Source organism: Setaria viridis, chromosome 3 (genome assembly GCF_005286985.2).
Source record: "Setaria viridis chromosome 3, Setaria_viridis_v4.0, whole genome shotgun sequence".
In the NCBI taxonomy this organism is placed as follows: domain Eukaryota; kingdom Viridiplantae; phylum Streptophyta; class Magnoliopsida; order Poales; family Poaceae; genus Setaria; species Setaria viridis.
Window position 1 is genome coordinate 38541110 of NC_048265.2, and position 16024 is coordinate 38557133.

General features: G+C 45.5%; 1 protein-coding gene across 2 annotated transcripts; it reads right to left on the reverse strand.

The window, feature by feature from the left end:
- Positions 1–8120: 8120 nt before the first annotated feature.
- LOC117849884 (putative E3 ubiquitin-protein ligase SINA-like 9) lies at positions 8121–11443 on the reverse strand. Of its 2 annotated transcripts, none has more exons than XM_034731617.2 (2): positions 10965–11443; positions 8121–8971 (listed from the first exon to the last, which is right to left on the reverse strand). In XM_034731617.2, the coding sequence occupies exons 1-2, from the start codon at positions 11277–11279 to the stop codon at positions 8291–8293; spliced, it is 996 nt and encodes a 331-aa protein (XP_034587508.1). In that variant the 5' UTR covers positions 11280–11443; the 3' UTR covers positions 8121–8290. The 2 variants fall into 2 exon arrangements, 1 of the variants encoding a protein (XP_034587508.1); XR_011897848.1 differs by lacking the exon at positions 10965–11443 and adding an exon at positions 10039–10929 and having other exon boundaries at positions 8836–8971.
- Positions 11444–16024: the final 4581 nt, after the last annotated feature.

The window sequence follows — 16024 nt, forward strand, 5'->3', positions numbered from 1 at the left end:
GGAGTATTTTGTGGACCCTTACTACTATGTAGACAAGTTTAAAGCAGCTTATGCAACTGTTGTGCCTCCTATTCCAGACAAAGAAGACTGGAAGAAGGTGGATATTGACTTCAACCTCCTTCCTCCTAACTGCAAGAGAGCAGCAAACGTCAAAGAAAAGAAGGATGGTTGGCGTTGAAGAAGGTGGGTCCAGCAGCAAAGGCAAGAGAAGGTGTAAAAGATATGGTGGATTTGGCCACCTCCAGAAAACTTGCAATGAAACTGTCAATGACCGTGATGCACCGCTAGCTGCACCACCAAAGAAGAGGAGAACTTACAAGCCAAAAGTGGTTGAGATTATAGAGACCACAAATGATCCATCTAAGAAGAAGAAAAGGAAGGCCAACTCCAAGGGGAAACAACCCAATAAGAAAGAAACTCTTGCTTAGTTTGCATCTCCTGCAAAAGATACACAGTATGTGATCAACCCCTGCATGTATTATCTTTGTTTTTTTCAAATTTTTAGCTGACTATTAACAAGCTGTTACATTATCCAGGGTTCCACATTCACCGGTCACTAGGAGTCAGGCAAAACACCAAGTGACATCCAGTCTAATGCTAATGACTAGGAGTCAGGCTATCTCACAGCTGACATCCAGTCCAAGCCCTTCCTATAGGAGCAAAAGGGCCCTGCTGGATTTCTAGACCTTTTGTGCAAAACCAACAACAACAGCTTGCTGTCCTCAAGTACTGCTGATGTGATGACTTGTGATGACCTTTTGTATTTTATAACTTGTGATGTATTGAACTTGGTATTGTAATGAATTCAACTTGGTATTGTAATGACTATGGTCATGTAATGATGGTGATGTATTGAACTTGGTATTGTAATGAAGCTTGGCAATGTCAGATAACTGCATTTCATTCCATTCAATTTACAGATAATATATAGCAAAGTTCATGCATTCTTATACAACAACATGCACATGGCAATAAAGCTCACAACTCCTAGAAACACACTGGCTACATTCATCCACCTATTCACTCTCTCCTCTCCAGCTATGCTACTCATAGCCACCCTCTAAGCAGATACTACATTGGTCAGGTTCAACAGAGCCGTCTCCACCTCCTTCATGCCTGCCATCAATCCTGCAACGTCCCCGGCATCTTCTGGGCTCATTGGCTTCCACATGAAGAAGGCACACTTGTCGCTGCCCTGCTTAGGACCAAGAATAGAAGTTTGGGATGAACCCTAGCTGCGAATTTAAAACTGCCTAAATGGACTCCAAATCAATGAAGATAACTTACCCAATTTCGATTCCTGCAAGTATAGAACTGCTTCAGTAGATTGTTTTGGGTTCTGGAGGTCCGCTCCACAACGGTCGGTGTCTTGTAGAACGGGCACAGTGTCTGAGCGTCTCTCGCTCCTCGCGACCTCGCAGATGCACTGGAGGAGGAAGCAGCGCCCGAGCCAGTTGTCATCCGTCCTCTGCTTGCCGTATCTGGTTGTAGACACCCGCGTCGCCGCCGCTGCCGCCGCCGCTTCCTTTGTCGTGGAGATAAGAAAGAAGGTGGGGAAAGTGATTAGAAAGGGGAATGGGAGTCTGGGCCGGGTCGGTGTGATCCAGGTCCAGCTCGACCCAAATATGGGTCAGGGGAACGGGGGCACCGGATGTCCAAAAAAAAGATTCTCTCTCCTCAACTAGTGCAAAGTGTCTTCCAGCAAAATTGCCACCAACTAATGTGTCTTCCAGCAAAAGGTTCCACTTTCGGTGTCCGCCAGCAAATGAGCACCACTTTCAGTGTCCGCTAGCAAATTTTGCCTTGTTGGAAATACATTTTGCATCAAGTACGGGGGCTTCTATGTAAAACAACTGAACCTTATCTCTACTCAAGAAGCAGTTGGCAAACCTTATCTTCAGTTCACCTTGCCGCCTTGGTTCTTAGGCACTGCTGCCGTCATACCGTTTTGCCACCGCCACCAGTGCGTCGACCTCCGCCGTTGCCACACATTGGGGCTAGTTAAGCTGTGCCTTCTCCTCTCCATCCGATGTTAAAAATATTTTCAAGACTTGGTATCAATTCAATGTAATGATCTTTATAATTAACAAAAGTTAACTTTATTGAAAAAAGACCTGCTGACTGTGTGTTATGATTGGCATAATGATAGGCATTTATAGGTAAAGAACACTCGTATATAACATTGACAAGAAACAAGATTGGGACAACTTGCCGAAAGGTGCTTTTTTACGTGAAAGTGAAATTGTTAGGCCACCTATATGCCTAAATGCCTCCATGCCGTCAGATCATAGTAAGTCTTGATGATGAAGCTTTGGCTAACCATTAATTCCCATATTTGATTTTATTTTTTAGTCAACGTGTATGAGTAGTTTCAAGTGTGCCATATGTATTTGGTAGTGCATTTACATGGCAGTACCGAGAAAGTAAAGCGAAGTATTCTTGCCATTCACTTTTTTCATTAAGGAACCATCCAGCGGAATTGAACGGTGGAAATAAAGAAAGTACCATGAAGTACCAAAAGAAAATACCAAGAAATACAAATTTGATGGGATCAAGTACCAAAAATAGTAAGAAATTACTATGATACCTGTAAATATATTTAATTATTTTTTGGTAAGAAGAATAAGAAACGACAGCTTGCAGTACCACTGGTACTTTAAAAGCATTGTAGGCAATACTTTGTAAAATGATAAATACTATTTGATTTACGGGTAAATATAACATGTGAAGAATGCGTGGCAAACTCACATTCAATTGGTGGCTCACATGTTCATACCGGTTCACTGGCAACTGAACCGGCAGAGATAGGCGTCCAGTCCCAGCATAAATAGGGCCGGTGACTAGTATTGCTTGTTTACGATTCCTGCTGATTCAACCATGCCAGTCCCATAACCAGAAGGAACAAAACCAACACATACAGTGGGTGAACCTGTACAGATAACCATATTAACCTTGTGCAGTCACGTGTAACCAATAACCGGATGGGATATGCACATTGCAGGAAAACCCCTGCTGACGCTTTACTTCCCAGGGCTCCAAATTTTTTGTCAGAACCTACCTCTAGCGGGTATGGTTGAATCTCTCTTCTCCCGTTTTCTACCTACGCAATGGAATTCTGCTCGGCATAAAAGCTATGGGTCTACGCCATCACATCATATATCTTTACCTATTATTAAAGCAAGTAACGTTTCTGCCAGCAATTTTCGTCCGTCGTGGTTATTTTGCAAAAAAGTCCCTTGACTTTTCTGTAATCAACCCGCAGTCCAAATGCTAACAGATTGGGGGCTCGGATGGAAAAAAGAGGGAAGGGAGGGGGTTAAGAGGAAAAGGCTTCTCCTTTCTCCACAACAGAGCCGCAGGAGGGGATTGGGCGCAGGCGGCGGCCGGAGCAGGGTGCCCTGCCGCTACCCCGTGCGGCCTCGGCGGCAAGGTCAGCCGGGCGCTTGGCGGCGGGCCTCGGCCTCGGCCCCGGCCGCCCGCTCCGCCGCCCACCGCGGCGCCGCCCCCTCCGCCACCCCCCCTCGCGAGCCTCTTGAAATCCAGTGCTGAGTGCTCACCTCTTGATGCTAAATGCTGCTAGCCGCCGCTGAATGCCTGCCGCCCCTCAGCCCCTGCCCCCTCGGCCCTCGCGGCTGGCCAGTTACCTGCTGGCCTGGGCGCCTGGCGCCTCTGCCCTGGCCGGCGCGCCTGGCCTGCCACGGCGGCGCGGCCACGGCTTCCTCCTCCCGCCAGCCAAGGCCTCCCCCTCGGCCCCTCCCACCGACCGCTCACCGCCGCTCGCCGATTGGGACTGCCGTGATGGGGATTGGGGGATGGCCGGATGGGATTCGATTTCCGCTGTCAGACTCGAGCCGAGCGAGCGCCGAGCGGACGGAAGGAGAGGCGTCAGGGGGTTCTGGTGCTCCTTTGGTGGACCGACTGGTGTCTTTTGGGTGAGTGGGCCAGCCTGGTTAGGGAGGAGGCGATGCAAGAGGGGCCTAGGATCGTTGTTGGGCCGAGGATTTAAGTTCAGACCTACATGTGCATGTGTATAATTTGAAGTATACTTGATGTTTTGTAAAAAAGTTGGATATTCCTGCGAATACCCAGGCATCACTGTGCCTCCACCCATGGGTAGTGGCATCGTCCTCTCGACTACGGCCGCCGGTCGGTCTTCGCTGGGATGCGGCCGCGGCCGGTTTGGGTCGGATGCAGATCCTCTGACTTTCCTCATCCACCGTCCGCAGAATCCAACGATTTCCCTTCTCTCTTCCTGGAGTGGCAAAGCCAGCGTAGCAACTTGTCGCCGGAAAGGCTTCGTCTCGCAAACAAATTTTGTCCAACAAACAAAGAGTCTCAAAAAAGGAAAAACTGAATAACGTCCATTGAGCAAACTGTAAGATCTTCAGCATATTATAACTCCAAACCAATACGATAGAATGAATCTTATATCTATTTAAATTCTATATCTATACCTATAATATTAAAGAGCGGAGCGGAGCGGATGTTCCTTCCAACCGTTATGGTTATTTTGCAAAAAAGTCCCTTACCTTTTTGATAATCAACCTGCAGTCCAAATTTTAAAGGGGGGAGCTCGGGTCCAAATTTTGTTCGTCCTCGTGAGCCATCCTCGCTGAGCTCGGTTGCGCGTGCTTGTAACCCAAGTGAGGGCATTAAGGTGGTGTGGATGTTTGGTGCAGACTCTAGGCTTGGGCCTGTGGTGTGTCTTTGCTGGCCCTGCCCGTTCCAAGTTGGTAGTGGTCTGTGCGGCCCCAGCTTTCGCTGGGGCTTCACCTGAAGTGGCAGGAACAGCGTGAGGTTGGCTTCACAGAGTAGCGATCACTGCCCGCTTCCAACAGTGGAAGGATAACAGCCCACTACATCACGGGCCCGACCTGGACCCTGAGGAGCTGGCGGCGAGGATCAGAGAGGGAGCGGTGGAAGGATAACATGCCGCTACATCACGGACCCAACTTGGACCCCGAGGAGCCGGCGGGGAGGATCGAAGAGGGAAAGGATAGGCGCGGGACTAACCGGATGGCGGGAGCGGGGCAAAGTGGGGGCCGTGGCAGCGGCGCTCGCTTGTGCGAGCAGTGTGGCCATGGTAGGGGTCGGGATCTGGTCGGATCGTGAGAGCAAATAAAGACCGCAACGCACAGGTATTTCTGCTAGTAACCTTTAAATAAAGCTCTGATCTGAGAAGCTATCTGTCTGGTACAGTGACACTTAAGCAGCTGGTGGTGGCCCGTACCTTCTTTTGCAGTCACAAACTCAGAATATTCAGAGGTATGTGCGCAAACTACAACGACGATTGTGCACACATTAGAACGCCTGTCATAAGAAAGTGTACAGAAACATAACTCCAATGTAAGTGAGCATTCAAATTGTGATCTCACGTCCTCAGGTCTCACGAGTACATCAATCATTGAGAAGGAGAAGGAATAAAAGAGCAAGACTGGTGTCCTGTTCTGACAGCAAGAAGAATTCAAAGATTTGTACTCCCTTCTCCCGTAGAAACAAGGCGAGCCACCATAATCATACATGCAAACAGAATAAGAAGGGGATGTTGAAACAGGGAAAGGGAAGTAGCATATCACACAAGAGGCTACTGTCATCCAGTAAAACAGAGCCAGGCAAGAGTTCAAGCTAGATGCCTAGTGATTTCACAAAGAACCCTTGTTTAGTTCACCCCCAACTCCCAACTTTGGCACTATGCAAAAAGAAGATTCCCATCACATCAAACTTGCAGTACATGCATGGAGTAATAAATGTAGATGAAATTAAAAACTAATTGCACAGTTTTGTTGTACTTTGCGAGACGAATCTTTTGAGCCTAATTAGTCAATGTTTGGACAATAATTCACAAATATAAACGAAACGCTACAGTGTACTACAGTGCTGTAACAGTAATTTGGCACCTCCAAACTTTAGCAACTAAACAAGATCCTAATGAAATATGAGGATAGAAACAGTCCAGTCGGTTTGAACCCAGGCTTGTGTAGCGACTCCACCATCTATTTCTCACGTACTACTCTCCGTTAATATGAGAGTCATTTTCTACGACCAGAATTCTGTAAAACATCACTGGGGTTGCTGCTGATGAGTCGTGATGCAGAGGAATTCTCATATTATTTTGAAGATATGGTGTTCCATGGATGAACCCACCATGAGAATGCAGCACTCTTTTCTTCTTTAGGGGTGCTTTTCCACTGTTGTGTACGTAATCACCATACTCTTCATAGTGTATATTGATCTCAAGGGACTGATATCTCTGATGTCTTTGGATGGAGTCCCTGCAAAAAGACTCTAGCTTGGACCCCTCACCATGTCCCGCTTGTACTCGCACAGAGACATATACAAGGCTTGTGAGGTGCTCGATCCCACCAACGGGACTGTGCTCTGCACCGGGTGCACGAGAATGAAAATCTATCGTAAGCTTCTTTAGCCTTGGCATTGCGCCGGGCTCAAATGTCAGGCAGGATAACTTGTAGTGAAACATAAATGTGTGAAGGACTGGGAATGCGTTTGAGTGAATGATGATGCTTTTCTCGGGTACCGTTTGGGCTCGCAGGCGGAGGATAACGAGGCTGGGCATCATCGCTCTGACTGGAGCTGCTCAACTTCAAGCCATCCACTTTGGAACCTCGGGGGTTCTTATGTTTTCCCAACAATATATAGTATCTGCAGATGGTGTGGATGTGTGAAGCAATTGCTCCAAAACTGCTCAGGTGTTATATTTCAGTACATAGCAGGCGGAGGTTACTGTTGCCCACCCTGCGGAGGGAGGCAGCCAAGGTTCAGTGTTCTGCTGTCCGAATCTTCTTCTCGGGTACCGCTGTCACCCCACAGGTAAAGTTCCCTTATTTCGGTCAATTCAGCGAGATCTCTGATGGTCTCGACAGAGTTCATGAGTACAACAAAACCGTGCAGAGTTTGTAGGTTGCTCAGTTTGCTGATTCCGTTGCATAGTTCTAAACCAGTTGGCTCACGTGGAAGGGTGAGATGCCTAAGCGATGACAAAGAAGTAACATCCAGTGAGGGATTACTAGAATCTAACCAGCTAGTGTCCATATATAGGGTCATCAAATGCTGGAGTCCAAGCCAAAGCCTGTGACCTTGAGGTATCTGAACAGAAGGTCACTTATGCCGGATAAATCAAGGCACATGGAGTCAGGTCCCGTGAGGTAATCTAGCCCCAAGTACAGCACTCGCAAATGTTCAAAATATCACGGCATCTAATTGCCTATGCCTTAAGGTCCATGGCTCAATGCGTAATTTTCAGTAACGCGCTCTGTTATATCATGAGTTGCTGGATAACCCTCTCATCCTTGGTACTGAGAATGTGACAAGAGTATGCATCTTGTGAGCCTGAGGGTACGTTTGGTTGCATGCACTACATGATGCATGCATGGATGATCCTGGATGGAGTGGTTCAATCAATCTGCTTGCACCATATGGTTCACTCTAATTAGTAGAATAATATATTAAGTGGGATAACCTCATCCTGGGTGAGTTGGTCCAATTCACCCAACCAAACAAAAGGATCATTATTATTTTGAATCATTTCATACATGAATCAAATGATACAACCAACCAAACACACCCTGAGTGAATCTTCTGGGTTTTTTCTTCCACATAAACAAAGTACAATAACACTTTTTACCTGCTGACATGACACAAGAAATTGCGGCCAAGAAAATGATAAGAATTATGCAACTAGTACCAGCAAGGTCGTTCAAGAATCATGGAACAAGATTTATCCATTTCAATTTCATAGAATCTACTACACATGTTTAACAAATCACTAAATGAGCTCCAACCAGTACAAGTACAATCTGGACATTTTTCTGGAGAGCAAAGCAAGCTTAATTGAGGAAAATCACATCAACCACAATAACCCAGAGTACAATTAAAACTCACTTTTGCATCCCATCATCTAGTTCACTGCATACCTTGTTTCTTCACATGGTTATGAAACAAATCATGATTCACGTGTGTCCAATTCTTAGGCTTATGACAACAAAAGGAAACACATCTTTAAATGTACAATCAGGAATTCAGGATTAACACAAGAATACAATCTGTGGCTTCAACTCAGTCCCTACGTCCGGCACAACAGCTTGAACATTGAAGAACAAACATACAAAAAAATATTTTTTTTTGTACAAGTATCAGAGTTACATGAGTACAAGCAAGGGTTTAGCAACCATTTAGGTAACCGATGCCTTAGTGAAACTAGCTTCTAAGACAAATTTACACAATTACACTGCTACACTTCGTTTGTTTTTTACATTTTACAACACACAGAACATTATATATTCACCCTCAGATCAGCAGACCTCTGAATACAGACATTTAGTGTTAGTTTGTTCAATTTGCAAAAGGCATAAGGAACTAAAAGGAAAGCTTCAGTAGGATGGAGACCTTGCCACTCCCTTATATTTGTGACACAAGCCTTCAATTGCAGGTTGTTTTCAGTGTTTGCCTTACTAGCAGCTCTCATTTCGTAGGTGAAATTCCAGTTCAGATTGCCAGTCCTAAGGCAACCCACTGAAAGCGCATGCCCAAAGGGCAACACATTCTTGTTGACAAGAAGGAATAGGTGATCATCCTCTGCTAGAAGAACTAGGAAAGGAACTGACATTTCCAAACTCACTTCGAACCACTGACCATATGAGAACCGCAGGCTACCATCAGTATTATGATTTGTAAGGAAATGTCCTGACCACCATCCAGTGAATCCTTTGTACCCACAACCAGGAATAGGACAAATTGAAGGAGCAAAAAGGCAAGATTCTTCATGAGCATGTCTGAGCGAATAACTGACCAACTTCCTACAGCCCCATTTGGCATATGAGCAGGAGGACTTCACTGACTCAACAACCTTTTCCAGTGCAATGTTTCGTGCAAAGTTAGCATCATAAGAACAAATGTGACACTTGTTGGTGAGCCTGGACCAGCAGGAAAAGCACGCTACATGGCCATTTTGGCACTGGAAAATACAGAAACAAATGTGGTCATTTATATGCAGCCTCAATGTATGACTCCTATGATAGTGCTTAATTAAGAGAACCCATACAGCATGGACCAACTTTTTGTTAAAAACATTATCACTAGCAAATGTAGAGAATCAGATCAAATGATCTTTTCAAATTTATGAAACAATTGATTTTGTAGTTTGGAGAAACCAAAAACAGAAATAGAAGAGTGGAAAAAATACAAATCACTGTACAAACAAGAAGTTGTCGTTTTTCTGTTGCACACAATTGTAATTAAGTTTGGTAAAAAGATACAGTCATCTGATACAATATAACTTTTCCCCACAAATTTAGAGATCTTTTGAGAAATTTTCAGACACATGTAGCTTAGCTCACAAGATTCTCAATTAAAATTATCCTTCACATATACATCATCCTAATACACACAGATTCTATCATGGCCAACCCAAATGCCTGCTTGCAGTAAAATGCCAAAGAACAGCAATACTATGAAATGATTACATCCCTATCAAATATGTAAGCAAACAAGGTTTTCATTCTGAATTATTCCCTGATTCTGGAGGACAAGAAGAAAGGAAAGGATCTGACACATTTTATAACCACATCTATTGGGGGTAATAAGACATGTGCAATGCATGTTCTAAGAAAAACAACAGACACTTTGCAACAGAAGTACGATGTGTTAATGGTGATAACTGCAGCATAGCTGGACAGAAATGTGATGTAAAAAGCACACTAAGCATCCCTCCCTGCTACATGAGCGAAGGTAGGAAACATTGCCCCAGTAAAAGAATATCTTCTTTTTCCCCAGTCCAAGCAACTAAGTACTTATGCATGTCTATTCATCCCGGCCATGGTTTAAAACTAATTACTTACCCACAGTGATGACTAAGAAGATATCAGATCTTGAGAACCTTTAACACTTGTGTAGCAAAAGTGTTGTGAACTATATAGTTCAGAGTTGTAGCATATTGCTTAGTTAATTTACCTAGCACTGACCGCAATTAATTAGAAGCTCGAAAGTTTGTGGGAATTTATCGGTATCCAGTAGTTTATTTACCTTGTTAACAATGACCACAGTTAATGAGAAGCTGGAAAGTTTGTGGGCATTTGTCAGAAGAGCAATTTCTGAGCACAAGTATCAGTTCATTAGCAGACATTTTGAAAAAATATAACCAGGATTAAGCAGCCCATTTACTTGCTATGATGGCACGGTTGCTCAAAACATCAAGGATATGGATGAAATTTTCTTTTAGGAGTGCTGCATGCACAATGGTAAGTCACCTGCTCTGCGTTCATATGTTGCCTCCATCCATATCTCCAATCTTGTAATAACAAAGTGCTGCTTCTTAGTTTGTACAGTTCGTACCAAACATCTTTCGGTATAACTAGGATGATTACCACATTACCCTTTTACAGCATATTACAGCGCTTAGACGACCAACATATTATGTTAGCATATAAGTAACTCTGGATGAGGATACATATAACATAATTCATAGTCATGGATTCATTATACAGCCAAAAAAAAATTTCACGAAGCTATTAAAAATACGTCCAAATGATTTATTTAAGAAACTTTCGGAATTTAAGGCCCCCTTGTAGAATAAGATCTTTATTTAGCTTGTAAGTAAGAGTTCCATCCTGAAAAGAATCTATTGAGAGGTCAAGAGAATGGTTAGGTGCAAACACTGCAACATGTGTACTGCACTAGAAATATATCCTTTACAGCACAATTTGCACTGAATATTTCAACTTAAAATTGAGGGCTAAATGTAATGCCTAACTGTATTCACATTAACCATTCAGGTCTCTCCTGATCTCTTATCACCATCAATTAGCTCGACAGTCGAACAAACGAAGAGAAATAAGCAACCGATGTGTTCAATCCTAGACAGCACTATACCAACATGGAATCCCCTTATCCAATCCAATTAGCACGGAAAATCAAGCAACACAGGCGATTCTCGAAGGGGAGTTAACTACCTGGTAGAGGGGCGGTTGGAGGGGCTCGAAGCAGATGGAGCAATCGAGCACATCCGGGTCGATCCGCACGCTAATCCCATCAGCCTCCCCGCCAACAACCGTTTCCACCGCATTCCGGCCGCTCCCTTCGGCCGTCCCCGCCCCGACCACCGCGCTTCCCTCCGGCTTTCCGCCCCGGACCACCAAGATTCGAGCCTTCGGGGGTTCCCAGCCGCCGGCGGCCTCCGCTGGGCCGTCCTCGCGCTTTCTCTTCTCGCCTCCGGAAGCGGCGGCCGGAGGGTCGTCGTCGGCGTCGTCGAAGGAAAACTTGGCCATGGATTTCTAGTGGAATTGCGGTTGCAGAAGGGGGAGAGGGCGTGGACGGCAGATGGCGGGCTGGGGGCAGCAACCGGTGGGGACGGCGGGTGGGGCGGCGAGCCGGCGACCCCGGTTGGGCGGAGGCGGGGCGAGGCCGCTTGGGGCTGAAATGGGGGAAACTGCCTTGGTTGCCAGTTGCCTCCACCTGACCACCTCCATACTCAATTTCCCCATTTTCACTCAAAAATCCAACACAAAATAATTCAATGAAACGTCTTCAAATTTCAAACCTTCTCTAATAAGACTATGAAAAAATAGTTTCAAGTTAAGCATTTCGATTCGAAAGTCAACTCAAACTTTATTAAGCAGGGTCGGGGAATTAAAAAAAAAGTACTAGAAAACATAATTAAAGACACCCAAATGTAAATGTGGCGGTGATATTTCTGTTTCTCTCAGTAGTAAAGTTATGGCAATTAGAGAGCTAGGCAAAGAAGTAGGAAGAGAGCGATTGAACAATAAGAACAAAATAAGAGAAAAAGAGAGAAATTTAAAAAATTGGCACGACAATGTTGTCATTGAGATACTTCTTGGCACCTTGTGGATGAGTGACTACTGCACAGTTAATCCTTTTTAGATAAAAAAAAAAGAGTAACGAAGGCATAATCAGTTACGTAGAAATGATCTAGATTCAGCGATGCAAATAAATGTATGAAAAAAAGACATATATAGCTACTGCATGGCACACAATAGCCGACACCTGAGACATTTTTTTCTAGGAAAATCGACAGAGGGGACCGAGAGTCCCCACCTGGGTAATTTACCACTGCTACCCGCAGGCGATGCCGGGAGAATGGAGGATGCTTAGCTTCGGCTTTACAAAGCAGACCACCGCTTCATCTCTGCAGGCGATCAGCAGGTGGGAGAGGCTTCCGGAGGTGCCAACAGCCCAACAGCAGAGCAAGACGAGCGTGTGCAGTTCAATTTCTCATTAGTAGCCCCAGGCCATGGATTGCCATTTACCTTTATTTTAGAAACATAATGCTTCAAGAAAAAGATTGGAATGTACCACGACTTGTTGTCTCGATGAGAGGTTTTTTTTAAGTCCATGAGAAGTATTGATAACCAACTTATCTAGCATGCGCCGAGGACTAAATAATGTATTTCCTTCAAAAAGGACTAAATAATGCCGAGTAATTAAACATGGAAGAGGAACACATTTCTATTCTTGTGTTTTCTTTACCATGAGGTTACAGCCTTGAAAGTTTTTGTTGTTTTCCATGTTTCCCGCGTGAGTAATTATAGGAAACTGGCTTTTTTATCCTTCGGCAGTAATGTAGGCTCATATTCTCGTTTCATCTCATGAGCAGGTTTTTTACTGTATTTATATAGCAACTGGACTTTGTGCCTACTTATCCTTCAGAAAAAGTACTATATATAAGTGAGGGAAGAGGACTGCCAAAATCTCTTGGGGCAATCATGTGTGAGAAATCTGAGTTCTTGCTGGAAGCCTTACACTAACTGTGAGAGGGAGATCGATCAAAATTACAAGAGGACTGCCGCCTCAATACCTTTGCTTTTGGGATGTGAAATGTCCATTGCGAATTATAATATAACTGTGGGCATGGCAGGCATTCGGGGATTAAATGTGACAAAAATCATTAAACGAGCAAACATTTACTCCACAGGAAAAATCTGAATCCATGTAATTAGTATCAGTTGCCATTACAGCCTTGGATTTTTGTTTGAGGCACTCCACCCTTGGAATTAATCCAAGCAAAGAATGGAAAACGGACAAGTGAAATAATCATATAGATCCATCAATCTACACGTGGATATATATGACACAAACACATACACAAACAACCGACCCGCCGGCTCACGTAGCATAGGAATGTTCATGGTCGCTGCATGCTGGACGGCCGAATTGTTGAGGCTCAGCTGGTGGCTCATGAAGCGGGCACCTTGCCGCCGGTGAGTTCAATCTGAATGGGGACGCCGGCGGCCCTACCTGTCGTTAGGGACTTCGCGGCAGATGCAGGGAGTAGGTCATCAGTGGTGATAGTGATCATGCCATCACCCTCCGACAGCTGCCTCTGGCTAGCGACCACGCTAGCCCTGCCCGTCGTCAAGGACTTCGCAGCCGATGCAGGGAGCACATCATCGGTGGTGATTGGAATCATGCCATCGCCTGACAGCAGCTGCCTCTGGATGGCGACTACGCTAGCCCTGCCCGTCGTGAGGGACTTCGCGGCTGATGCAGGGAGCAGGTCATCGGTGGTGATTGGGATCATGCCGTCACCCGACAGGAGTTTCCTAGGGGCTGCAGCCTTAAACGCATTAGCTGTTGCCACAGAAGCAGCCGCCGCCATGAAGGCTACGATGAAGAGGGTTGTGGCGACGGTCTTGCTCTGGGCCATTGTTATTTGCTAGCGTCGATCCTAAATGGTGAATGTGTGGTTGTGTTGTGTGTCGAGAGAGAAGGACATGCGGCATTTATAAACAGGATACCATTGTAAAAATGTGAGGCCACGAGAGCTTCACGGGGCAACGTATGGTGCTACTTAAAGCCATCCCAACCTCTACCTCATTGTGCGTTCATCCTTCCGGTTGGTTGTTGCCCAGATAGAGATGATATATATGGCAAAGCGTGCATAGCTGTATACACTGAGCTAGTTAACATCCCGTGTTAACACTTGTTTAGTATATGTATAGACTCCTTAATTAGGAATCAAAATATATAATATTTATTATTTCAACATATAATTTAAGAGAAATTTTAAAATGATTGGAAAAAATGAGAGCCGCTCATCTTGAGAAATCTAACGGTGGAATCTGGAAATAAAGGAAGTAACTCGAAGTACCAATAAGTACTGATGGTACTTTTAAACCACTGTAAAAGAGCTCATAATTTAAAATTTAGTACTTTGGCTAGCAATTATGAAATATGACAGTTCTAATAAATATAAATACATAAGAATGAAGTCCACATTTCATAACAAATCTTGTGAAATCTAGTTTACATAGTGTGCATATGCAATTCTTTATTATATCTTGATGGTGAAAATAATATTTCTACAAATATAGTTTGAATAGGGGGAAAATGCAAAGACTAATCTCTACCTAATATTAAAGTAAGTAAGGTTTCTGCCCCTTTTTTCGTCCGTCCTGACAAGTGGGTCCCACTTATCATAGGGCTCCGTCTCTCTCCCTCCCGTTGGCCGCCTGCGCGCCTCCCTCCCGTCCCTTCTTCCTTCGTCTCTTGCTAGAGTGCTCACCTGGCGCGGTGGCGCCCTAGACCTGGTGCCCGCGGGCCTGCCGCCACCGACCGGCCACCCCTCGGCCCTCGCGGCTGGCCTAACTGGCGGCGCTGTGGTCGATCTCGTCGGGCGAGGAGTTGTTGCACTGTGGTCGATCTCGTCGGGCGAGAAGTTGTCGAGGTTGTTCAGGAGGTAGTCACGGTGTGGTGTGCGGTAGGAATCGGGCGGCGACGGCTTGTCGACGGTGGAAACGGCGGCGAGATGTGGCGGGCGGCACTGGCGGGAGTGGGGGAAAAAGATGACAATGGCGCCGGTGCTATAACTTTTTTCAAAATCTTCACCGCTATCTGCCCGGGCACGTCCTATTTGCTTCTCTGCTTGTGTCCCTGCTGAATTGCCGGCGTGTGGCGCGTGAGGATTTTCATCACGATGGCTTAAGCGGTGGTTGCGGTGCTGCGAGCTGCTGCTGCCGGTTGCTGCTCCAAAAACACAGAAAAGCAGTCCCTTCCCCAACGATTCTTGTCCAAATCCAAACATAAACATACCAATCACCTTTAAACAAAGATGTATCTACATCAACGAGCTACATGTGCTAGATAGGGTTTTGGTTTCATAGATCAAAGGATCAAAAGATACAAGTCACTGAACTTTGGAAAAAACATCGGTTACACTGAACCTTTAGAATTTGGTTCCATCAGTTATCTCCGAAGCACCGAAAGGACACCTTTTATCGAGCATAGATCATCCAAATCCAATAACAAACTCTCCAAGCGCCTTTAACCAAACTTGTAGAGGTACTATAGGGCTGCAAGTTGTAGATAGGAACTTTGCTCATAAGATCTTTGGTTTGGAAGATTGAGAGCTCTGACTTTCGGCTAGGAACTGAACATTCCAGTTTCAGTTTCAGAAATTTCCAATGTTCTTTTGACATCTAAACCAGGGGCGGAATTGGGCCCCAGGCTGCCCGGGCTGCAGCCCCGGGCGAGGCCCATGAACAGTGGAAAATTGCTTTGTAAAAATGGCATAAAAAGGTCTATCAGCCCATTAGCCCACCCCGAGGAGGAGAAAGGCCAGCAGGCCGTCGCCCTAGCCTGGCTTAGCGTGCCTCGGTGAAACATCCGTAAAATTTACCAACCTCAATCACCCGCTCAAAATTGTTTCTAAAATCTTTTTACCGTTGAGCTCCTGAGAATTCTAAATCTTCCCGGGGATTTCGCCGTCCCGGCACCCAAAGCCGACAACCATCCTTTTATCCTCGCCGCAAATTTCGCTACGTGCCGGTCGACAAACCGCCGCGCGTGCTCCGACCGTCCTCCGCAATCATCGCCGGCTCTCCCTTCCTTTTTCTCTTTTTCTCCTATTTTTTTCCCCTTTTCTTTTTCCTCCTTCTCTTTCTTCCTTCTTCTTTCTTCTTCCTTCTTCTTCTTCTGACTCCTTCCTTCTCCTACCTCCTTCCCTGGCTGGCCACGCACGCCACCCTCCAGGCCGGCCCCCCCTCCTGGTGCC

Coding starts and splice junctions, on each gene's coding strand:
- LOC117849884 (XM_034731617.2), bottom strand. CDS start 11,279: ATGGCCAAGTTTTCCTTCGACGACGCCGACGACGACCCTCCGGCCGCC. Junction 8,972..10,964: donor TCCAACCGCCCCTCTACCAG/GTAGTTAACTCC, acceptor TGTATTTTCCAG/TGCCAAAATGGCCATGTAGC.